General features: G+C 35.1%; 1 protein-coding gene across 4 annotated transcripts in view; it reads left to right on the forward strand.

Moving 5' to 3' along the window:
- GBE1 (1,4-alpha-glucan branching enzyme 1) overlaps positions 1-26669 on the forward strand; it is a 137088-nt gene that overhangs the window by 25189 nt on the left and 85230 nt on the right. For all 4 annotated transcript variants that reach the window (XM_079314380.1, XM_079314381.1, XM_079314383.1 and 1 more), the window contains exons 2-3: positions 8149-8318; positions 15794-15906. In XM_079314380.1, the coding sequence (XP_079170506.1) occupies positions 8149-8318; positions 15794-15906 (283 nt within the window). The remainder of the gene's footprint in view (positions 1-8148; positions 8319-15793; positions 15907-26669) is intronic.

Genomic DNA, 26669 nt, shown 5'->3' on the forward strand with positions numbered 1-26669 from the left:
CAACTTCAGATATCATCACAACAGTGAAACAAATTATTATAGCTAAAAGAGGGGCTTTAGTGTACAATTCATGCATAATAAAGACTACTTAGCAGAGCAATAGCGAGACAATGACTATTAAATGAAAGAATCCTATACCTAAATAAATGAAGTATGCTTCTGGCAAATTTGCCTCCTTACATGCAGAGAAAAAAATGTATAAAACTCTCATTATTTTGTAATTGCTGTTTTATTTAGATTGTGTTCTTGTGACAGGGAAGCTGTCTTGAGTGCTTTGGCAGATACAGAATATACATAGCTGTGCCATACAGCTTAGTATTGTAAGGTTTGGGCGTTTGTCTGTGGGGTTTTGTTTTGTTTGGGTTTTTTTGTTTGTTTTTTTGTTTTTTTGGTTTTTTTTTTGTCTTTGTTTCTTGAGGAGTCTGTGCTTCAGTTGTTCAGTTTTTAAAAATTACTATATACCTTTTATTTCATTAGAGGGTTAACGTGAATGGCTTTCTTGTAGGAGGTGTTGGTACAAGCACGGGTTTTTTTTCCTTCTCTCCTGGAGTTGATGTCTCTAAGTAGTTTGCTGGCTTCTGATGGAAAGAAAATGCTTCTTGGTCCTTCTAAACACTAGTAATTTGTTACACTTACCCTATGAAGTGCATCCATGTGTTTCTAATAAAACTGAAGTGGGTGAGAGATGAACAGGAGTGTGTATAAGAGACCTCTAAATATTGGCCAGGGGAGGTAGGTGGGAAGGGGGATTGTTTTTAGGATTGGGATTGGTTTAGATAAAATAGTGGAGCAATTGTTAATAAGTGATTGCATTGAATTTGCATTTGGTACATCTTGTAATCTCTCCTACATTTGGTTCCAAATTGAGAACTATGTGTATTCATCCTGAAGCTGATGGCAAAAACATTACAGCTGCCAAATGCTGCCAAAGCCACTAAGTTACCTTAATGGTTAAAGCAGGGATGATGCTGCTGGTCAGCAACAAATAATCTCCCACAAATAAAATACTATGGAATGATATTTATCTGTATTAGACCTCACAGCTTACAGGTCATTACATTTCTGCTAGAAATTGCTGGTAGAATGTCAAGAAAATCTGTAGTTCCCCCTTTTCTGACCATTTTTTTGTTGTGCTTCTATGTACTAGACTTTTTGTTAGGGCTTGACTTGTATGTCATTGTACTTTAAATTATTTTGCAAGGAGGTGATGCTGAATCAGATGCCTTGTCTTGTGTTGATGGCTTTCAAGAGAGCAACTGATTATGCATTATTTATCCCAAGCAAATATTTCTTAATTTTTGATGCTGCATTTAGTTTGAGATGTGAACTACATTAGTGTTCTATGCATAAATGCTTTACCTCAGCATTCAGAAATCATGAAATATCCAAAGAGATATTATCTGCCAAGGTGAGAAAATTTGAATAAATTATTTTTCAAGCTTTTTGCTGCTGGATGGTCTTCTAGTAGCTATTGAAAAGCATGTTTTTGGTAGGAACTACAGCATAAATGGTTCAACTGTGTAGGTTCTTTATTGGAATTGCTATATCCTCAATTTACTTGGGTAACTGTTGATTTTATTACTCCTGGAAGGAACTTAATGTCATTGACCAACTGGCAAAAGCCTTAGTTTTCAGCTAGAAGTGTGTTTTAAATTCTCTCTGATGTAGGGGAGACGCAAATTGCTTTGTAGCCAACAATTTTTGAATGGAGCAGTTAGAATATTTGGGGAATTCAGATTTAGCTATGGGAAACTTCTTAAGATAATGATTTCATAATCATGTAACAACTTTTGCTTTAAACCTGCAGAAAAACAAAATTAAGGGGTCATCTTTTGGATCTTTATAATCATCATCTACTGCTATCTTGTGCTTCTAAAGCACTTCTCTCAGAATTGTTCTAACACTTCAAAGGCTGTGTGAGTTGCATGTTGTTGATGTTCCTTAAGCTATTTAAATATGTATTAAAAATTTCCTGAATAGGACAGAACTTGCTCAACTACAACTATAAAATTGGTAAAAGTTAAAAGTGCAATTAATCTGTTTTCTCAAGCAGTCATACCTACCCAAGATTTACTGTGCTTATTTTAATTAAATGTGATTACTCTGTGTAATACTCTGAATAGCCAAATGAAAACTATGTGGCAGGGGGTGGAGCAAAGGATGAAGTAAAACCCAAGGCTCCTGTTTTGGTATATTTTCACAAGTGACAAATGAAATGGAAGAAGCTGCAAACAAGAGCTTTATCTCTCCTACTTGAGTCTTCCTTTAATTCATTGCTTTCTAACCAGTTGAATGATGAGAGGGTGAGGGAATAACTGGCTACAGAGTAAAGGGGAAGATGAGATTCAGGGCCTCACTAACCTGAGCAGGGACTCTGTGATTGCAGCAATATTAGAAAGAGGTAATTTGTGAACAACCCCATAAATCTATGGACTTTGATCCATGAAACTGATGTTAATACATTTGTACTTGTTGGAAAATGGAGGATTTGCATCCAGTACATTCCTGCTTGTGTGGGTTTGGTTTTTTTTTTGGTTTTTTTTGGTTTTTTTGGTTTTTTTTTGTTTTTTTTTTTTTTTCTTTGGGTTTTTTTTTGTTTTGTTTTGTTTTTTTTTCATTTTTTTATTTCCCTTTGGTATCTGCAGAATTGGGCTCTCCATATGGATACAAGAGAAAATTATCAAGGTCTCTCTCCTACTTGCTTTCATCTTTTGAATAAATTAGCATTAATACTGGGCCAGTATTGTAGAAATAAACTAGTACAAAAAAGCTGATGTGGACAAAAATCTTGAAGATGAACAGCTAATAAAAACACCATCATAAGCAGAAGAGGGGCTAAAACATTCATTTCACTGTTGTTGCAACAGGTCTTACAATAAACTGATTGTTCTATAAACTGCAATAACAACAGCTTTGTAAAAAAAACCCATGAGAGTGGGCATAAAAATGTCTTGGAGTTTTGCAGCCATCTTGGCATTCAGCACCAGCCTCTTTAAATGAGAATATCTTGTATGCTGCCAAGGCCTTTTTGGCTACATTAGTTTCTGTTTAGATTCCTGTGATGTCTAAGAAACTAAAGCTAATCTGGTTAAATTTAAAATTTGAAAATATTACAATACCTCTTTGTTATTTTATGAAGTGGTCAGGAAGGAGTTAGTACCTCTTCTGCTTGGAAGAACAAAGATATGAAAGCTTTATGTGGAGTTCTAACTCAGTGCTTTGACTTACCATTAAACTCTTCAATAATATGCCAAAAGTCTTATTTCAATAAAACAGTCTACTTTGGGGAGGTAGGAGAAGCTTAGCTTTATTTTTCTTATGTTCCATATTGAGGCTAAGAATTTTAACATATACCTGACACTTTTTAGTGGGTTTAATAGTTGAATTAATTCAGTGGTATAGGAACTGCTGAACCAAGGTGTTTAGGAAGCTACACAATAAATAGAATACTATGTTTTTTGGTATATAGTTTTTGGCTGTATAGTTTTGTATTAAAATGAGAACTCTATACTTCTACTGTAAAAGTTTTAGTTGCAGAGATATTCATAAGACAGTCTCAATGTTTCAGTGGTAGAAGTGTGAAGAATAAGTGCTCACCTGACATGTCAATTCTTGAAGTGACTGCTGATGTATGTGTTCACTTGGAAGGGTTATTTTATTGGCAGGATACTTGTTTACTGGACAGCCATTAGAGTAATTCATGTTTGATGTTTTAATCCTGCTTCTATGGAAAGTCAGCCATTTCCTACACTTCTATTGTAAGGCTTTAAACAAAGCTGCATATAAAGCATGGGATTTAAAGCAATGCTGTGTTACAAATTATGAATGTAACAATAGGAAAAGACTGTTGTGACTGTTTCAGGTGATGTTTACAATTGCCAGTGTTTCATACTGAAATACTGACGGAGAGGGCAAAAATATTGGTGTAAAAGCATTTGGTAATAGAGTAGCACTTTGTTTCAAGCTGGGTGTTCTGTGTTCTTGGGCTAATGCTAAGAATGAAATCTCTTGAGTAAATCTGAAGACAACAGTGCCAGTCTTTCAGCTTCAAGAAGCATTGATCTATTCAGGGAGGCTAGATGAATGAATATGGGACTTGAAAACCTTGCTTTTTTCCATAAAAACTCCAGGAGCCAGGAATACACCATATGCATCCTCCCTTCTGCTGCCTGCACTTGTCTTGTGTGTGTTGCTGTAACTGTAGTAAAGGACTTTGCTTGCAACTTCAGATGCTCTGTTCAGAAGTTCTGTGGATCTTCTTGTTGCTCAGTTTAGGTTATTTTTGTCCCAAAGGTATTGGTTTTACTTTTCAAGTCATAGTTGAGTACATTTTTTTACCTTGTAATTTTCAGTGTCAACGTTATTGCTGGGAAATTGTAAAATCTTAAGAGACTTTGCAGTCTCTGAAAACTTGAAAAGCATGAAGGCAGAAGTCAGTCTTTTGTTGTGACTTATACCTCTAGATGTCGAGGTTGAATGTTCCTATGCCCAGAATGTTGAGATTTTCACTTACCAAATGCATTCAGAGTCTGTCATATGTCATGCAAGTATATATATGCATAGCTGAACATGACATAACTTTCAGTGTTGAAGAGGAGATCACAAAATGTAGTCTTAATCAAGTGTTTGTCTCTGGTTTTAAGACTTGTATGCTGTTAGTGAATTGTATAAATATTAGGAATTGGTTGAAGAAAACTAAAATATTTCCTGACATTTTTTGTGTGTAATCCTGGGGTGTCACTTTGGAAGATTAAAAAATCCCCAGTGTTTAACAAGCCTTAGTAGTGTAGAAATGAAAGCTGAAATATCTGTGAAAGCAAAACCTTAAAGTTCCCTAAATCTGGGCATGAGCATGTGCCTAACTCAGTCCTTTCCTTCAAAGGAGCAACAGGCTGCAGGTGCTGCTTTGCAAAGCCTTTCTGCTGTTTTACAAGACCTTCTGTGACAAGTAGTGTTGTTCTGTGTCCAGATGTATTCCATCTCCTGAGATGAGTTTTTGGAATAGTTCATAGCAAAAGTAATTGATCCATTTCAGGAGTTGAGTCTTTTGTGAGCTTTGAGCAAACTACAGTTCCTTACTGGATAATCTCAAGAGGTGGTTAAAAAGAATAACTTCTTTCTAGATTATAATTTTTAATCAATTATAGAGAGCACTAGTTGTTCCAAAAATCTTTGTTTCTGCAATGTGATGCAGCAATAATACCTGAATTAATTTAGTCTATTAAAAGCAGCATGCTCCTGTAAAATAGAAGGAGCATTCTTACCCAATGTACATGGTGCTGTGTTTCTTGTTCCAAGTTTGTCCTGTATAAAAACCAAATCATGTATAAATGTTATACATCCTTGCTCAACAATTCTTCTAATATGTTCCATTTCTTGCCTCCCCTCCCTCTCCCACAAAAAATAATTTATTGAGCATGCAGTCTTCTTCACCACTCTTTGCTAAGTGAGCAAAACAACAATACTCATGATCATTTAATGTACTAAATGCCATGGTTTCTGTGTCATGGTTTGCTTAAACCCTGAATTTACTGAAAAACACAAATTGAAGCAGTAGGTGTTGTTCATGCTTTTATGACAGGAATCAAGAGTTCATGATTTCTCTATTACTGATTTTTTTTTTCTGAAGATACAGAATCGCATAATTGCTTTCTGAAAGTCCATTTTCTTCTATCCCACACTCAAATCCTGATTTTTTTTTTTTTTTTTTTTTTTTTTTTTTTTGGTAATGAGATGAATGGGATTGATTCCTAGGGAGGGATTGTGTTTTGGAAGAGGAGCAGACCACTGGCAGGTATTGCACCTCTAAGTGTCTAGGTAACATGAAGTGAATTTTAGTCTTTCTTTTCTACACTGAGATTTCATTCCTTCTTTATGGCCTGCTGTTCATCTCTGGCAATAAAGGATTCATCTCCTCCCTTTGCAGTTTCAAGGTTTAGTGACTGACTTTTGTTTAAAAACAAAAATCTCAGTGCTCCTTTTACTTTCTGCTCAGTATGGGAAATACCACATCCAGCTAGTCATGTTCTTAAAGCTGTGACAATGTATTTGTGGCAAGAGTGGGGAGGAAAAGAGTAATTTTGGTTAGATAACATATTTCAAAATTCCTCTTCTGTTTTACTTGTATCAATCTCACTGCTTCAGTTAGATCTCTGAAGTTACAGCAGCTACCTATAGTAAAATAGATCCTGCTTCAGCCACAGTGGAACAAGGTGAAAGCAATACTTGTGACAGCAGCAATTTTGAAACAGCTTATGCATGACAGAAACAGGGAATTGCAGATAACATTCCAAATATACTTCTTGTTACGTTTTTTTTCCTTAACCAATTAAATATATGTATACACACACCCAGAACATGCCTCTGTATGCATATACATATGTATATAACTATATTTCTTGTATCCTACAGTATTTTAAAGAATGACTTAAATTTCAAAGCTATAGTAGTTGTTTTATTTTTTCCCCTAAGGAGAACCCTTCAAAAATAATTTGAATTTACCAAATGATATATGTCAAAATTCTGAGGCTATTTGTGACTTACTCTGTGTTTCTGTGTTTAAGCTTTAATATAAATCTTTGTGATTGCAGTTGTTTAAAATGTAAGTCGACTGAGTTTGTATATGTGTATAATACATTTATAGTTGGAAATCTGGCAAAATATTTTTCCTCAAGGACATAAATGAAATTGATTATCAGAGCAGTAGTAGTTAGTAATGCACTTCTGAGGATTATACCCATGAGCAAATTTTAAAGGAATAACACAAGTGGATGGGCAAAAATAGTTATGAGTGTATTTGCTACAGTATATCCTGGAGGCATTTTCAAATCTTTCTCCCTTTAAAGATGATCATCAGTCTTAATAATAAAATAATAAAAACTGACTAGGAGACTAACCTTAAAAGTAGTCATAGTACTCTAAATTAGTTCAGGTAATGCTGTTTCCCATAACTAATAATTAGACATTTTAATCTTCTACTTTGAACTAATTAAGGGCCAAAAAAAAAAAAAAAAACTTAGTTAAAAGTCACAGAATTTTAAATCCTGACACTGCAAACAAACTGCTGCTTCTTTTTCCTTAAGCAGCAAGGTGCTATTCCATAGTGCTGGTTTGGCATTTCTATTTCCTGTTGCAAACTGTAGGAAGTGTAATAAGCAGGAAAGTTTGGTTTTGCTGGGGTTCTTACTGGTTTTTATACACTTCAGAAGACTCTACTGTTTGTGAAAAGAAAAACCACATTTCTAATTTACCTCAGGAGTGTCTTACTGAAAACAAACAACAAAAAAACTGTACAGGTAGCATTAATTAAGTGCTCAACTGCAGATTTTAGCTGTGCTTCTGCACAAAATAGCTCATAATTTAGGGGTCAAAGTTGACTATCTGATTTATATTGTACCCCTGATGTTACCATCAATTCCAAAAACCTACTTGGAGAAGAACATAGCAAAGTATGTCAAAAAACTGTTAAGCTGTTACAGACAGTTTTATGTTAGAGGTTGAGGGCATTTCAGCTCCTACTGATGTAAGTAGGGTATGGTCCAAATAATTACTTTTATGAAGCTGTAATTTTTTCCAAATTGTTGCAGTGTCAGGCACTGACTGCAAAGTCTTGCTGATCATCTCTGTAAAGAGGTTGCCTAATGAGCCCCTTTCTGCAAGGACCAGATGGGTTTGTCCATGCTGACATGCTGAACTGCAAACTTTTCAATGGCCTGAGATTGTCTGTCTATTAAAACTGGCTGTGAGAGATGTGGCAGGCCTATCCAGCTCTCCCTAGGAGGCTTGTGTCTGGTATTAATAAGATGGAAGGAAAAGTGCTAGGCTGTTCAGAGTGTGAAGTTCTCCTGTTGTGTAGTAATACTGGGATTTCTTGGCTGCCAATCAGGAGTTGTAGTTTTAGAGTGAAAGTGCAAAATGTTCCTGTAAAGTAGAGAAAGCACTGACAAACACAAAGATTGTAATTTTAGACTGTGTAACAGCCATGAAAAAATTGTATGGTTTGCATTAGCTTTTTTTTTTTTTTTTTCTGTTCCAGTAGAGAGCAGTGAATCTTGTATTAGTGTATTGAATTAATTTTTTTAAGGTTTTTGCACTTATTGATGACACTTGCTAATCATTCTAAAAATTGTTCTCTGTTTTCATTGCAAGGTATTCTCTGTTTTATAACCACTTGAAGAACATTGAGGAAAGTGAAGGTGGCCTTGATAAGTTTACAAAAAGTTACAAAACCTTTGGAGTTAACCAGCTTGCAGATGGTGGAATATACTGCAAGGAGTGGGCACCAGGAGCAGAAGCAGTGTTTCTTGCAGGTGACTTCAGTAAGTATTCTAAGGAAAAATTTTTTTTCCCTGCACAATGTTTTACATCAATATTCTCTCCTTGTAAAGAAACCTTTGTCACAATGATGAATTTCTGATAGTAAAAATTGTATTTAATGGCTTAAATGCATAATATTTTCCTCTTAAGATGTGTTTATGTTGGATGGTCAGTGTTATGCACTTTTTTAATATCCCAAAGACAATGACTCATATCACACTGCAGCTTGAGGCTGTATCTAAACTTCCTGAAGTTCTTTCTCAAACTTTATAACTAGACTTTCATAAAACTATATGCAAAGAAGCAAAAGTAACAGTGAAATAATTTTCTTCTTCTTCTTTTACCTATCAAGCAACAATGTTGTCTCAGTACTAAGGCCCTTGAGAATTCTCATCCATGCTGACAGTTTAGACAGAAGTTCTGCTGGAAAATGTTAGCCTAAAATCAAACTAAATATTACTGAAAGAGGAGCTACTCTGTTTTTGTGAGGGCAGAAGAAAGATGTTAGCAGAATGGGAAGGTGGCTGCATTGCATGGAGGAATTGCATTGCTTGCTCTGAGAACCAGGAAGACTATTCCCTTTGAATTTATAACAAAAATATAAATTTGCTTCTTATTTGAAGGTTAGCTACTTTCCAATTATGTTCTAAAATTTTTAGATGAAAGTAACATTCATCATTGCTCTTCAATCCTGCAATGCAATACTTTGCTCTCCTTTTTGTTTAGAGTTTTGGAAAGTTTTGTTCTGTTTTATGCTTTCACCTCTACTCTCTCCTCACTTAGGTCTGCCAGAGTACTAGTTCTTGTATGACTGGTTCTTACTGAACAGAGCCTTTATCTCTGAATTTTTATTTTTTTTTTTAAACTGTATTTCAGAAGCGTGCAGATTTTGCAAAAATACTCATCTAGGGAGTGTTCAGTGTATTTATATTGCAAGGAAGCAATATGAAAAAAAGGTCCTTTGAAGAAGTTAAGTATTCCTTAAACAGAAACCTAAATGTTGGCCATTCCTTACCTGTGTCTGAGGAAACAATTGAAAGAAAAATCTCTTTATTTTAGGAAGGTTTTAATTTAAAAAAATCCCAATTTTGATGCAGAAGTTGAGCAGAAAAGTTAGTGTAACACTGTTTTCAGCCTTGATCCTGTTTGATATGATTAGCATAGTGAATAATAAAGGAGCTTTTCTTGAAGTGCTGCTTGTCATTTTATTGGAATAGACTTTGATAAATAGGTTAGGGTAGTTCTTGCATTTTAATATTGAAATTGGATATGTCTTTTAATTGAACACTGAATAGTGAGTTGTGTATAATTACCTACTGCTAGATAATAGTGATTTCAGGTATCAATATAGACTGCAAGCAGCTAGATCAGATTTTCATAGGTCATTTTTGTCTATGTAAACATGCAGTAATTGCTCCTCCTTGTCCCTCCTCTACATGTTGCAATCCCACCAATTGCTCAGGATTTTCATGGGATGGGTTAAATTTCTCAGCACATCTAAAGACTAGAGTGCATTTGTTTTAAATATTTTTTTTAAGAGATGGTAATATTAAAAACAGATTTTTAATAATATGTTTAATATTTTGAAAAGAGGGTATAACTTGCAAATTGGCTTATATGCTTGGGAGGGGGAAAGTATATGTATACCAGAATAGGGTGGCTAAACACTGGAACAGTTTTCCAAACCCTACTTAATTTAAAATATTTGATGTAATACAGCATATGAAGCAAAAAGTTAGGACTAATATCTTAGAGTAGTTGTATCTAGACACTAATGAAATATGGCAATAGGAACAAAAAAAATTAAAAGAAATTCATTATAATGTGGAAAAACTGTTTTTCCTATATATCAGTCAGTCATAGTAAAGTACTCATTTCACAAGGGGACAATAGTGTACTTGGAAAGACTGGAGGAATGGAAGATTGTCATTCAATTCATGTATCTTGAATAATATTCTCATGAGAAATTGGATTGCAAAACCCTAAGATTTATATATAGATTGCTGCAGATATGTTTAATTAAAACTGAATCCCTTTAACCTTTTTTTAAGTTTTCAAGCAGGTTAAAGTCTTCAACTAAATTTATGATTATATTGTATTTAAATTGGATATTGCAATTGCTTTGAATAAGATTTTTATTTTTTAATAAAACTTTTTTATAAAAAGAGCCATAATCTAACCTCATCAGGGGAAGTTGGAAATCTTAGAATAAGAAGTAAACATTTGGGTTTTAAACTGAAATATGGCGGTATATAATATAAAAGCTGTCAATTCATGCTTTGTTTTTGGAGATGGATAGCACTGTTTTCCTTAATAATATGGTGTTGTCTGAGAATATCCTAATGTTTGATGTAAAGACACAAAATATTAGTCTCTGCTATTCCATCTCTAAGTGTTATGAGGATCTAAAAGTAGTAAAAATTAAAATGGCAAGTGCAGGTTGTGTACAGAGACCTTGAACTTTTTTTTTCCAAATTTATAATTAAGCTGGTAATTGATAATATCTTTGTTATGAGTTATTCTTAAGATAAACATGAATAATTTGGACATAATTATATACATGTGAAGCCTCAGTTTTGTACATAAAGAATTTTGTGAATGACTTTTCTGCCTTACAACAAAAGCTTTGCTATTAAGATATTTTAACTCAAAATATGGTATTTTTATACCTTATTCTGAGAAACTTTTAATTAATGGGATAGCTCCAATTTATAGAAAAATTCTTACTATCACTGTGCATTTTGGGGGAAAAAAAAGTAGGAATTCATAATAGCACACAAATCTGTAAGTGGATTGGAGAATTAGAACATGAATTCAAGAAAATTCCAATGCATTCAGAGCTATTTTTGTCTCTTTAAAGCTCCATAATTGAAGATAAAAAGTATTGTATCTGTTGGTGTACCAGTACGATGCTTTAGTCTAAGAAGTATTAAATGAACATCCAAAAACATTAAGATTTGTCAATTAGTACTTTCAGCATCTCAGTAAATCAAGTGTATGAGGCACTTAGCTGAATTTCCAATAGTAGAGGTACTTGCAACACTATAGTCCCTTCAGAAGCTCTCAGTGATAACACTGAGTATTTAATTTGTGTGCTCTATTGCTGAGGAACCCAGTGACTACTGGCAATTTATTGCTGCTTTACAATTGACTATTTCCAAGTAAGTCACTGAACTGGGAGTTTTGAGAGTAACCCACGGAATTTATTTGGGAACTGGAAAAATTGACTTTTGTATTTGGTCATGCAGAGGCTCAGTGAGTTATCTGTAAACAGTTCCTTAATTTTAAAAAGAAAGCTACTGGTATTAAAAAGCTTGAGAGTAAGTATGCATATATTAATTTGGAAGTCAGCATTTGCTGTAAAGCTTTGCTTTATTTGTGGTTTCTGTTCTTTTATCTGTCTTCCCTCCTTCTCAGCTAAAATTAATCTAAAAATGTTGGTCAGTCTGGAATGTCTTTTTTGTTTGGTTTCTGCTTCCTTTTTCTTGCACCAGTGTGGAAGGCTTCTGCTGTGGTTGGAGGACAGAGGGAGGGTAGGATAATTGGTTCTGGGAGGATATTTGTCTATTACTTAAACTTTGACACTTTCCACTCCCTTTCCCTTCAGAGTGGAGAGAGAGTACCTTAAGGCACTTCATAATTTGGTTATCTGACAGCTGACTAAAAACTTTGTATCAGAATTTCTTTTTTTTTTCCAGATTTTTACTGTGATGGGTTCTAGGTACTGTCATGATATCATACTGAATTTCTTACTGCTTTCTTCTAAGAGTTTTATAGAAAAATGCCTGAGTTTGATGAGTAAAGTCAGTGTTATATTTCTGTGGTTGTAGATGATTGAAAGCAGTAGACTGTAATATAAGGTAGCACTAATGCACAGGGATGCATCTATCTGAGAAGTAATGGAACTTGTTTCTATGTCAGTGTTTGAGCTGTTTCCAATTTCCAGCATCTCAAAAGCAGGATCATTAATGTAATCTGCTTTAAAAAATTGTTGATGTGGGGAAGAGGAAGACCTAATTGGCCCCTGTGTAGAACAGAATAGTGTCCTTGGAGAATCTCTCCAGCTCTGTTCTGATTTTCATATTCTAATCAAGTAGAATACAGGTATCATGTTGGTATACTGGGATTTTGATCTCTTTCCCTTGTCTGAGCTGCTACTTGTCTGATAGACTTTCTTTAAGGATGCTGTGTGTTTGCTGAACTCTATTCTTTTTAGGCATCTAGTTGATCAGAAAGTATGTGGAAATACAATGGCTATAAGAGATTTTATTTCACTTGAGAATTCAGCCTTAGTTTATAAAGATTTTTCACTTTTGAAAAAAACCAGTTACAGTTATTGTATAGGACAAAGTCATTTGTTGGTTAATATGCAAGATCAACTCTTTTCCTCAGTGAGAAGTGTTAATTTCTTGTGAGAAAATGCAAGTTCAGGCCATGACCCTTAGAGGTATATGGCTATATCCTTGTCAATGGGAAAACAAAATCAGTAGATAGAACAAGAAGTCAGTCAAATTGTCATTTAGCTGGAAATATGCATTTACATTGAGTTTTTGTCACAAACCTTTATAGCTTTGAATTCTGTTCTATATTAGAGCTCAGTTCATGATTCTTTGGCATGCCAACAGTGTACTTTTGAGCAAGAAGTTGCCTTGTGCCTCCTGTTGCTGAGGTAGGATGTAATTAAATAATTGATTAGTTTTGGAAGATCCAATCAGAGAGATGAGAAAACAAAATACCATGCTATCAAAGATGTCTTCTGTGTTGGATTAAGCCATAGCTGAGGCTTGAACTTTTGCAGAGAAGCTTTTGCCTTTGTGTATGGCTTATGGGTATTCTGTAATGATGTCCTTTTTCCCCAATACCTATTCAAACTGATTATTTGAACTCCTGCTGGTAATCTTTTCAGCCTTTTCCTCTTTGTGTTGTTGGCAGAATCTTTGAAGTCTCTGCTCTCAAACTAAGATATTTCTTTTGACGTTTTGTTTTTCATCTTAATAATAGCCTACTAATCACTTGTTGGTTAGTTGAGTTTGTTTATTTCTTTTCTTCCCTCTAGGCATTTTTGGCTAAGTTTTGCTGACAAGTCAGAAAACCAAGCAGTAAAACTGAGAGAAACATGAACCACTCTCCCTTTGAAGGAAATTTTCAGCTTTCAGGGTGTTCTATGTTCTTTATGCCTTTGGCATTAATACAAAGCAATGTTTTCTGTTATAATCTTTCTAAATGAGTAATTAGTAAACAGTGGGTTTGAGTAGGACCATCTGGGGCAGATGGGTATTGCTTTGCATTTATTTTTAAATCAGGAGCCACAGGCTTGCAGTCACGGACTGTGGCTGGGAGCAGGAGGGATTAACAGGAGCATCTGGCATTGCTGGCAGGTGAAGGGGAAAGTTCAGGCAACTTTGGAATTATGGAGAGCAGAAATATTTAAATAGGTAGAGAGATGTAACCATTCCCTCTCTGAAGTAGGGAAGAGATGTGGTTTTAGGTAGAGGTCATGAAAATCTTTTTTGGTTTTGTAAGAATGCAATGGTTTGGTGAACCTCCATGCAGGTTCTCCTGGGTGAGTTTTACAAAAACTGGGCCTAAAACTTTTTTGCTGTAACTTTTAATTTTGCACAGTATTCATCACCTGGCATATGTGGTTCAGTTTGTGCATTGAATCAAGAGGTGTAGCTCCATTGGAAAGAGTTTCATAAGAAGCCATCAGGGTAGATGGTGGGATATCTGGGGAGAAGCAGATGAAAAGAATTTAGAGTAAGTCCCCCAAGATGGGTCTTGACTATCATAAATCCTAACTAGTTTTTAAAGCACATTTCTTGCAATTTCTTAACATTTTTGTTACATTTTCATCTTTCTTCTGTTTTCTCATTTTTGCCTGGAATGTTTGATATAGTCTAGCTGTTTGTAATTACAAAAAAAAAAAAACCACTTTTTTAAAGTACTGTATTCTGCATCTTTTAACCATGCTCCGAAATTAAAAAAAAAACCCAAAAAACTGTATTTTAATTTATAAACACTGTCTATAGTTTGCAGTTTAAGCATTTTATTAAGGAGTATTGCTTAATTGCCAAGATGTTCTTTGTTTGATGTTGGTCCTGGTAGATATTAGTAGTGTTTGTTTATTATTTTTGATTGAAACTTCAGTGTAAAGCCAAGAGGGGGGGACCATCTAAATCTTACTAATATGTGTAATTGTAATATGTAAATTCTGCTGTTAATCAGTAGTTAAATAAGTAGTTTCCCTCTGCCAATATGTGTAATTTTGCTCCACTATCCAAATAATTAAAACATTATAAAAACTAATCTACATAGAATACTGGACTATTTGCATTTCTCTTTTACTCTCCACTGTAAAATGAGTAGGTGCCATCGTCTGGCATTGTTATTTTTGTCACATTGTGTGGCTTTGTTTAATTTGTGTCTTTCAGTGTTCTTTAACTAAGAATTGGCAGCTCTTGGGCTTAAACAGCTGTGTAAATGCAGCCAGCAGCTTTGAAAGCAGTCTGGTCTTTCTCTGAAGCTCAACACATCCATACATTGCTAGAGAAGATCATCCTTCTGTTGGACAGTAGATAATATTTGTGATTATTGGTGTTTATGAAAATGCATATGCTGATGAATAGCACTTCTCCATTTCTCTACCTCCTCTGCTGTGATTTCCATAGTGGCAAAAATGATGATCCTGCTTCAGTTTAACTGTCCAATATTTTATTGAAATGCTTTTAACACTGACATGTTTAGCAATATTATTTTATGCAAGTCTGATATTTATGCAATATTCTTAAACTGAAGGCTACTTGTTCCTCTTTCAATGATGTGTGAGTTTTGGTGGGTTTTAAAATTTTTTTTTAGATTTTTAAATTATTACATTTATTGTATGCAAATAGATTGGCATGATGGAAGATTAGCATGTTGCTTTAACATCTTGTAATTCAGTTTTCTGTGTTGACTGGTTCCTATGTTGCCTTGAACTATGTGAAATAGATGTTTCAAGGAAAAAAAAAAGTAATTTTCAAACTTACCTTGTTACTTCCTTCTAGTCTAGAAATGACTCCATTGGTGGTGTGTCAGTTCAGAAGTGATATCTTCACTCCATTCATAGGAGTTGACTTTGAATGTGCTAGCAAACACTCCAGACTGCCTTGACAGGAGTCTGCTCAGTTGGACAGACCATAATTGCCATCCTTGCACATCTCCAGTGCTCAGTAAATCCAAAGAGGACCAAGAATCTTGAATTATGGGATTTAAGCTTGCTTCAGTTAATTTCTTTTAATGGCAAATGAATCTTCCTGCAGACTTAAAACCCTGGCATTTTGTTTTACCCTTTTTGAATGTGTATGCAGTATCAGGTATGAAAGTATTTTGTGTCTGCTCTCACTGAAGTTTATTCTGAGAAAGATGGAACTCAAGTTATCCCTTTGAATTGTAATTGGATCTATTTGAAGATAAACACATATTATTTCTTATATTGCAGATGGCTGGAATCCCTTTTCTCATCCATACAAGAAGTTGGAATATGGGAAGTGGGAGTTGCTCATTCCACCTGAAGATGGCCAATCTCCTGTGCCCCATGGATCAAAGCTAAAGGTGTTGGTTCTAGACTTTAACTCTTGTAAACTTTCTTACTCGTTTACTGTCCATTTTGTTTTCTTTTAGGTAACTTTATCATCTTCTAATTGTTCTAAGGAGCAGAATTAGTGTATTTAGTTGAGCAAAGTGACCTAAAGTGAAACATTAGGCATCACAAAGAGATTTTGGGAGCAGGCATATGTGGCTTAGATGTAGCTGTAGGGTATTGCACCATGTTATAAGTGGAAAACAATTTTCAAACTGATAATCTGAAAAAGAAGAATTAAGTAATGTATAGGTAAAAATCTTTCTGTATTTGATGCAACTACATGTTGCTCAGATCCTATTAAAATCTCAATACCTTGGTAATTTTTGCAATAATTTAAATAATGGCTTTTCAGATTATTTTTTTGTTGCTTTAATGGTGCATGCAGATTTATAAAACTTCTATTTACCCTTTAGGAATTCAGAGTATTGAGTGGAAGTCTTAAGGAGATGAAACTGAACACAGTTATTTCATGAGCATCTGTGACCTTAAAATGGTTTCATCCAGAAATTAATGGAAATTTTCTTTAAACTGTCAAATGCCACAGTTGTGTGCTTAGTACAAATACACTTAATGACAACAGCAGAGTTGATGATTTCTAGGTGAAATTGATTTAAATCAGATATGTGCTTTATTGCACTCAGAGCTTGAGTTTCAGAGATACTGGGTGCTAATAGAGGGCAGTTATAAGATGTAAAGGAAAGAAATGTACTGAAATTATCTATAGGACTAGGAAAATTAAGAAACTGGGAGCATTTGTATAATGCTACTACATTTTCAGAGATCCCATCAACAAAATTAAAATACTGGGAAAAAAATTCTCATTTTTCTGCTGGGAATCAGCTTAGGGAAACAAGAAATCTGTAAAAAAAGGGTATGTATAAAAATGCACTGGAAATGCTTACTCAGTGTTTGTGCTTGTCTATGCTTTTTGTTATGGCTTGTGAAATCATCCCAGTAAAAATACAGATAAATAGAAATTTAGGAATAAATGTCCTCATTCAAGGACAAGAAAGCTGTTTTTATTTTACAGAACAGGAAAGAAAACTGTTGTCTGCAACTCAGAAATGCAATGGTTATGCAGCAAGGTATTAGAGTGCAGAATGGCTATTTAATATTTTCCATGGTTTTGAGATGCAATTAGGTTAGATTTTTTGATTGTTGCTAAATTGACTTTCTACGTTTTATCTGCAAAACTCTTGACTCATCTACTGTAGGATATTCTATGCTCTTTGTAAAAATAAGAGGTGTGAATGATGATGAGTGTTGATAATTATTAGCATAGTAGCAAAAAAAGTATAGATTCTTAAATGCCTTTGGAGCAATGTAAGGACATTTTTTTTTTTCCTCTTAGATAATCACTGGTTATATCTCCTTATTTTGAAGAACAAGTCTTGATAGTATTTTTTTCCTGTTCAGCATTTTCTTTGAAATATAAACTACATAAAGCAAGGATTGCATTATACATAATTTGTTTGGTGTGTGGAATTGCTGCTGATTGCACTTGATAAGATGTACTTCCAAGATGAATTGCTGTACTTCTGTAGTTGCTCTGGGTTTTCTGAAAAGCCAAAAGGTACCCACTGGCATAATAGGATGTTAGTTTTTCCTTTATTATTGTTTTAGGCTTTTTCTACCCTGTCACTTTAATTGTGCTTTCCATGGTCAGTTTTAGACAAAGTTATGTGGCTGTCACTGACACTCAAAATACATTGTGATCCAACAAACTTTTGAAGCAGGACTCCTGTCTGCATGTGGAACAATTTTTTTTTTTTTTTTTTTTTTGAGTATAGATCAAGTATTTAGAAACTTGATTCATGAGTGTATGGAGTCACACCTGATGGCTCCATCCATATGGAGCTACTCCCAGCCTCATCTGCAGCTTTGCTAATAATCTTCCATGACACTGTTTTTGTTGCCTGGTGCCTTCAGGACTGAATCCAACACTTCACAGTGTGTCCTTGTGATGTAGTCAGATGATGGCACTAAGAGGAAAAAACAAAAAAGTATCCAGTTCAGGTATTTCAGAGATGTTTGGTCACAAAAGCTTTTGGAGTATTCACATGGTAGGTGTGTACCTTACCCTCATGCTGCAGCAGATCTTATCCTCCCCCATTCTACTAATGGGTGCAGAATGCTTCTGCTTTTCTGTAAGTTTTCCTTGAGCTATGTGGTTCAAACATTTGCTCATAAATGTCTGTATTTCGTGTGTTAGAGTGCGTCTTGGGTTCTTTGTTCATGTAGAGGCTGAGAATATTTTGGTTTGCAGATAGAAATTGCTCTGCAGATTGCAGAGGTGATGTTGAAATGCACAGGCACTGGTGTCTGCACTAGATTAGGCAACAGACTTCTTTCTAGTAATGCAAGTATTTCCCATTTTTCTTTACTAAAGAAGCCTAAGGGAGTCACAGCTTTAAAAGTTTTTTACCAGTATGATTCTTAAATAGTTAAAATAGTCAACTTCAGATGTTCTTGTGGTGATTAATCTATTAGGGTAAGAAGGTCTTCCTCCAGAAGGTCCTTATCTTTAGCTTCTGTCTACTCTGCTTTGATCTTCAGCTCCACACAGACGAGTGCCAAGTTCTGAAATGGTAACAAGGTCATTTCTTTTAAATTAGTAATATCTAAGGCAGAGTGGGTAATGGATGGAGTGTAGTCGGTGACACTAATTTAGATCAGGTCACAAAATATTTTCATGTGAAAATAAATGAGGAGCAGAGGTCAAACGTTTGCCTGTTTTCAATAGTAGCAGGCTGTCTGCTGTAGCTCTTCAGGCAGTCTTCTCATAAGTAAATATAAACATTGCAGAAAATGGGTAACTAAAAAACCTTCTGTAAATCTTCTGACACTTTTTCTATGTCAAGAGATGGATGCTTATGATAGCTGAGTGACTCCCTTGTGATTTTTGACATCCATCTTCAAAATAAGGTTACCTGTTAGAAAAGGGAGTCTTTTTTTCTTTCTCCCATGGATCAATTGGGAGCTTAGAGTGGTTTCTGTGAACAAATATTGCTGCTATTGTGGTAGGCTAGTGCTGGCTTTTAAGCTTCTGACAGATGTCACAAGTGAGCACAGATTTAAACCCCAAGCCAAATGTTATCCTTTAATAAAAAAAGCCTTTTAATGAGGTAGTTTGAAAGATATTTTGCTTAAACATCAGCATGTTTGTCATTCTACAGTGGTAGCAGTTGGGGTGCAAGTATTTACCTTCTGTGCTGGAAAATGACTGATTTTTTTTTTTCCCCTCATTTTTGGTCTTCTTAATTACTTTTTACAGGACACAGAAAGCTTTTAAAAAATTATCATGGGTAGACTTTTATAGCAAGTCTCATCATGTGTGATCTTATTAATGCAGGAATTTAATCAGTGTTACACTTTGTCCTTTTACTGTTTATAAATTATTTTCCCAACTGCTTAAATGTACCTGTAAATTAAGTTCTCACTGTAGTTGGCAAGATCCTGATTTTGAAATAGTGTTAGTGGAGTTTAGGGATAGTATTGGTAAAAATTGAGATCTTAGTATCTGTACTGGGAAACTTGCATAGTATTATTTACAGGAATGTCAAGGAACAACATAGAAAATGGAAAACAATTGGGAAATTGAATCCTTTAAGAATTTAAACCTAATTGAAAATAACTTCCAAATTCATGGTCAAGCTCTAAAATATTTTCACACATTAAAATAAGAAAAAATGGCAAAATCAGTACTTGAAAAATATTCACAATTATGATAGAGCTACCTGCTGCCCTGTAACATTAACTAGGAAAGGAATCTGTATAGCAGAACCACTGAATTTTCTTTCATGAGGTGGAGGGGATATATTAAAATAGAAGTGATTGTTCAACTTTCTAGTTATGACAATAGATATGTAATTTCTGAAATTATTGCCAGAACAAGAATTTTTTAGAGTAACAAACTCACCTGACACTTAGCTAACAATGTGCTGGGTAGGTACAAGAATCTATATATGCTACTAGTATCATTTGAGTATCAATGAAATGTAATTCATATATTCTTCCTGGAAAGAGCACCTCAGAAAGTGGTAGAAACTTTTTTAGAAACTGTATTCCATTATTTGTTAAATCTGGATCCTTTTATTCTTCATGCCTCTGTGTGTGTGTATATATATTCTATGTGTTTGAATGGTGATGTTTATAGTTTTTTGAGGGAGTATCTTGTATTCTTGTAATGAAGTGATTAGATTTGATAACCTGTGCACTTGTTAACACAATATTTTTCTACAGGTACTCATGAATGTTGAGTGGTTTCAGTGATTGCTGAACAGTTGTAGGTGCCAAGGCCAGTGCAAGACTGAGGCAAATATGAACACAGTTCTTTCATCAGTTTGTACAAAATGCTATCAAAGTTCACTGTGATTTGTTTTAATAGTTTTCCAGTCCAAATGTATTACCCTTTTTAATATTCAAGTGTACAAAGGAAGTACTACATTGAGTCAGAACATTAGGAGCTTATTAATTGTGATTTAAAGTACCTAAAAGTACATTTGTATTCATAAAGTGCTGGGTAGAGGAAAACTAGTTGTGAAGAATAGTTTTAAATCTTAATCTTTACAGTTTTTACCACTCTATCCTATACTTCACAGTAGATCTGCATGCTCTGTGTTAAATTTGTAAACCTTGAAAAGAAATCAAATATGGTGAGCAGGTGGGTTAATCTGTCAGGGAACCAGTGCTAGTAAAATTCATCAAGTGTAATTACTGTCACTGATGAAATAGATGGTGCTGCAGCTGGCCCTATTGCTCAGGAGGTGCAGCAGCAGAGTACCACACTGGTGTGGAGTTTGGGTTTCCTGCACTCCAAGCAGTCTGCAGTCAAAAATGTGTTTATAATGAGAATGTGAAAACCTAGGATATCTATTAATAATGGCAGGCTGGTAGCTAGGATTCTGGGGAACAGAAGTGTTAAAGATGTGGTGGATTTCCAGGGTTGTAAGATATAAATAGAAACACAGAATACCTGGTTAGAAGGGACCTCAAGGATCCTCTGGTTCAACCATTCTTACCAAAAGCATGGTCTGGTCATGATAGCCCAGCACCCTGTCTAGCTGTATCACAAGTGTCCAATGTAGGGGAATGAAACACTTTCCTGAGGAAATTGTGGTCATTATGAGATAGGTAATGTGCACTCAGTTGGCTTTTACAAAGGAAATCTTGAGTACCCTGAACAGAGGTACTAAACTTGATTTCAGTAGAAACCTTCCTGAGGAAATGTTTGCTGTTTCATGTGTATGTACACGTAGAAACACTTTTAAATGTTGTGATTTTTACCTTAGCTTGCTCAGTCTGCTAAGTTCTGTATCATTTAAATGTCATGTATTAAATGATCAGTAGGATACAATAAAACCCAACCCAAAACACAATCACCAGGTTTGCAGATTTGAACTGTGAATGAAACAAGCGTTCTGCAGCACCGTGGTACATACCCAATGTGCAAGAAGAAACAGACATGTATTCCTGAGATTTTGAAGTTACTAAACAGGATTTAAATCACACACCATATGCATTTCTGGATGTAAGTCATGCTGATGGGAAGTAGAACATTAATTCTGTGGCTGTACCCTTCATGTTTCACCATGTGATTGTGAGCCATGACCCTTCAGCAAGTTATTGCAGACAGATGAGGTTTGCCAGCAGGAAGAGTTATCTTCCCCATTGGGAGGTAAATGGTCTCTTGATGTTTACTGTTTGGATTTTGTAAACAATTTACAACTCCTCATGGACACATAGGAGAGGTTGTAGCACCAATGAACCCCTGTAGTGCAGTGGACTGTTGTTCTTGGGAGCCTTTGTTGCAGACTGAGTTCAGTACTTTACAATATTCTTGTTTAGTTATTTTGGCAGGCTTAGTTCTCCTGTGAAGATTGCACAATTTTCAGCTAGGAGTTTCTGCTATTTAAAAATACTATGAGATATTTTACTTTTAGCTTATCCATATAGAAGACTAATTGTTTCAATTACTATTAGGTGTACACTTAAGCAGAATGTGATTTTTTTTTTTTCTTGAGGAAAAAAAATTCAAGAGGCATTTTTGTCTTAAAAAAGAAACAGAATTTGAGAGTCAATATTAAGAATATATAAGCATGGCTGTGATTCTCATGGGAATTGTTTTGATTTGGAGGATAGGATCACTTTTTAGGGAAGCTCCTGACATTCTTTGCAGTGTGGCACAGCCACCCAGTTGCAAAGTGCATTCTGCAGCATCTGTCCTTGATACAAATGCTTTGTAGTTGAGGATAAGTAATAATTAATGCTTGGGCTGCTCATGTTGTATCATCAGATTATTTTCTACTAGACATGGCTTGAAACAACTCTAATAAATTACACTTCCTGTATGTGTAATGTGCTTTATTATGATGGTTGCTTTTCAAACCATGTTCTTGTACCCCAAGCCTCTTCACTAAGAGACTAGCAAAACATACAGAAATGCTTCTATATTATGCATGCGGATTTTTATAGTCTTTGTGCTTCATCACTATTCTTATAGTAACTTGTTTCTGGTTAGTAGAGAAGGAAATATTTTTTCAACTGTGTATTTTAGAGATTAGTTTTCCTTGGTATTTTTTGGGGGTTTTTTTCTTTGTTTTTTTGGGGTTTTTTTGGTGGGGTGGGGAAGAGATTTTCAAAATCAGGGTTCTAGACTAAAGAGTTCCCCTCAGCACAGATGTGTGTTTACTTTGTGAAAATGAACTGTCTATCCCTCATACCTACCCTGTAGGTAACAGTTACAGATCCATGCACTTGGATGATTAAGTGAAGTATTTTCTATATGCTTGACCATTAAAGTCAATTGGGAATGTTTGTGTGATGTTGCTTTCATTTTCAACAACTCTCCTATGGTTTCATGGATTCTGACAGTTTGATTTTCCTATGGTATTTTTATATGCATAAATATTTTCTAGTACTAGGCTACTTGGCTCCATCTTTTGAATTACTTTTTTATTCAAATGGATAATACAGTGCCTCTGTATTTTTGTCAATACTAGTTTCTCTTAATTTTCTAAGAGAGGCACAAAAACAGTAAAAGGAACAAAAGCTTTCCTTTTTAATCTGATCCAGTAAACTAGCTAAAGATGTTCAGAAGTTCTGCAATGCAATTGAAATACTTAAATCACAAATGGAGCTGCATCTCCCTCTTTTGGAAAACCAAAGCATGACTTGGCTTAGAAGATAGGCTTTTACTACTTTCATATCTTGATAGCATTTTAATCTTAATTTATTTTCTTTCCCTGAAGGAAAAGGGATGGGGGAAAGAAGAGGGAATTGTGAACAAATATTTAATATCCATAAGTTTAAATTGTAATAGCTGATGTCATGATATATTTAAAGAGCAAATTATTCTGTCTCCAATGATTTCTGAATGGCACAGATTTGTTTGCAGAACTTTGTTAAACATGTAAACTTCCTAAAAAGTACTATTGTGTCTGATAACTAAGGAATATTTTTTTTCAATATTTAATTGAAATGCTTGTCTCTTTAGCAGATTTCTTTTTCAGAAAACGATTAGGAAGAAAAAGAGCAAACCAGATGACTTTGTATCAGCTGATTGAGTTTTGATAGTAATTCTAAATTGGTCAGGAAAATAAAGCTGGGCAAAGGAATAATGTGACTAGTGTTCTATTACTTTTTCATTCCAGTGTAACCAATTTGCAATTTAGGAGGGAGAACAGCCTGGAAGAAGCAACATGATGTCCATTCTTTCCAAAATTTCATTTCAAGGTTTATGATCAATTCACTGTAAGGAAATAACTTCAGTCTACAAGCACCTTGGCAGATACGCTCAATTTCTTGGTTATTTGGAGCAGTGTGAGTAGAGTGTGGTGAAGTTTTTCAGGGCAAGTTGAGTTCTGTGAAGATCTCCCATTTTCCTTGCTTCTTGCCCCACCTGTTTGGGTGAAGGTTCATTTGGGAAGGTACTCCTGAGCTGGGGAAGCTGAAGTGTTGAAGAGCTTCTGATTCCTTTGCTTCCTTGCTTAGTTACAGGGCTGTGCAGGAGCAAGAGGAGCGAGGCACTAGTGCAGCAGCTGTGTTTGCTTCTTCATTTCTTGCCTTCTATTTCTGAGGTAATAAAGAGGAAAAAAAAAATCTGGCCTCTAAAAATCTTTCAGGTGAAGTGAGACAGTTACAGAGTAATGCTGTTTACCATGCTGTTCAATCCCAATTTTTTATCAGACTTTTGTATTTTTATCTAAAGCTGCTTTCAAGTGAACTTTTGAACAAGCAACTGTAGATTCCAGTCCTGGGCTCTGCAGCAGGTTTTACAGTGTTATCAGAGAGTGTTCTGCTCTGGTCCTATGCATTAAGAACCAAACATAATGGAGTACTGCCTCTAGATTCCAGTGCTTCTCTCACAAACCAGTGCTGACCTATACAGAGGAGTTGCTCTTTGGTTTCCTCTTGTGTTTGTGAGGGGGTGATGTGATTTTATTTGCTGTTGTAAATGCCCTCAGTTTACACTGTCCACTAGCAAAAGGTCATCAGAACCATGTGTTCTATCCTGTGTGCCAAAGTCAGGGTTGATTCTTTTTGTGGATGAATGTAAATGAGTTAGCTGCACCACTTAATTAGTGGCTTGTCTTCATTTTCTTCTATGTTCACTCAGAGTCAGGATTAAAAGCACAAAGGAGACAAATTTCTTGTGTTTGGATTTGGTTGTTTAGTAAATCTTATCTAAAGCACGTGGTTCTGCAACACTTGCAGCTACCTGCTAAAAGTGAGTAAAATGGAGCTGAATCGAGATAGTTACAAGGTCTTTTAAAGCTGAACAGTCCAATAAAGAATTAACACCTATTTTATTTATACTTATGACCCAATAAGTGACCTGCTGTGCAGCACTAACTGTCCAACCAAAAATTACTACCTGAAATCATGAAGAAGACAGAAAGAGACAACACCCAAATTCTCCATCTTGTCCCATACCTATTACTGTATGTTAAAAACCCTTCACCATATGAAATCACATACTCCTTTTCTAACTACACACTTGTGACTCTAACTTCATCACTCAAATTTGGAAGCCTTCTCCAAGGCCTTGAGTCAAAAGCAGTGTTCTCCTGGGGGTCAGTGTCAGAAACACAGAAAGTTCAAAACTCCCAGGTTTCTGGGTTCCAACAGGTGAATAGGACAGGCAGAGGTGTACAGGGAAAGGTACTTCCAGCTGATGGATTGTAGCATGGTGGGAGTGGTCCCTTCTCCCAGGTAACAAGTGGTAAGCCAAAGAGAAAATTTCCTCTCCTCAGTTGTGCCAGAAGAGGTGTAGATTGGGTTTTAGGAAAGAGTGGTCATGCATTGGAAGAGGGAAGTTGAGCATGGAGTTGCCATGCTCAGAAGTTTTCAAGAAAATACTCAGGGATATGGTCTAGTTGTGAGCATGGTGCTGGGCTCTGTGGTATCTTCCAACCTAAACAGCTCTGTGATTCTGTTTCTGGAGCAACTTGAGGGTGTTGAGAAAAGGATTTACAATTTAAAGATCAAGAGAATAGCAGGATTATATTGACATCTTGAATGCAAGACCTGTCTTTGAAACTGAACAGCATTTATGAAATAAAATCTAAGACCAGGTCTTCTTACAGCAGCAATGTGTCCAAAGTATATTGGTTCAGATTATTTTGTATTCTTGTAAATTTGTAGTGCTTTTTTCCTGGTTACCCTATTTACATTTTTACTTTTGCTGTAGATAAACTTTTTTCTCTACAGTGCACATTAAAACTAATCTTGGTATTCAAGCAGTTGTTTTCTGTTTTCATACACTTTTAGAACAACTGAGGGAGGGAAATACCTTGATGTTAAATTTCTAAAAAATTGCATGTAGTAGTAAAACCTTAATATATTATCACAGCATCTAGTATAACTTTCTAGGGAGTCTTTAAGAGCTTATCCTGCCCATGTTTTATGCTTTGCATTGAACTTGCTTTTAAGTCAGATGCATGTTATTGAGATGAGATGATGTTTCCACATGTATTCCTGTGGCTTTTATATTTGCATAATTTAGTGTCAGAAATGAATAGATCTGAAGCTAATGAAATACTGTAGACTGTAAAATACTGAAATAATAGCTTATTGCCCTTATATAACAAGTTGCTGACATTTCCATATTTATATTAAAACTAGTCCACTCTCTCATTTTACTAGCTATTGTTGGTTTGATGGCCAATTTAATTTTATCATTGTATTAAAAGCCACATATACCAAGAATCATTCTAAGTGTTTTCAAGCTATTAAAGTAATGAAATAATAATACAGTGTTTCAGAGCAATTTATTGGATTGCATATATTCATCAGTTATTTAGTTATCTGTTAATAATTTTCCTTTCCCCAGCTCGAGTATAAATGATAGACCATTATATAACAGATTTCTCAAACAACAGAAATACCTCTAAATTATATATATATATATATAATTTAAATAACTAGTCCAGAAGATTATACTTTTAAATCAAAATAAATATATGAAAAATATGGAATGACAGCATAGTTTTTTGTTTCTAATGTTTGAACCTGTCTCCTAATTAGTGGAAACAGAGGCAGACACATTATAGGAGCACATCATAATTAAATGAAATGCTCATATATGGATTTGAAGTCTGCTTTAGATGCAGTCACTGAAAGCTAAAGGACTGGTTGCTGAGCAGAGAAGTTGTCTAATCTTGTGCAACTGTCCCTTGAATTATTCCCTCACACTGTTCTGAACATCTTAGTGTGTGTGCACTGGGAGTTG

This window comes from Erithacus rubecula (genome assembly GCF_903797595.1).
Source record: "Erithacus rubecula genome assembly, chromosome: 1".
Classification (NCBI taxonomy): domain Eukaryota; kingdom Metazoa; phylum Chordata; class Aves; order Passeriformes; family Muscicapidae; genus Erithacus; species Erithacus rubecula.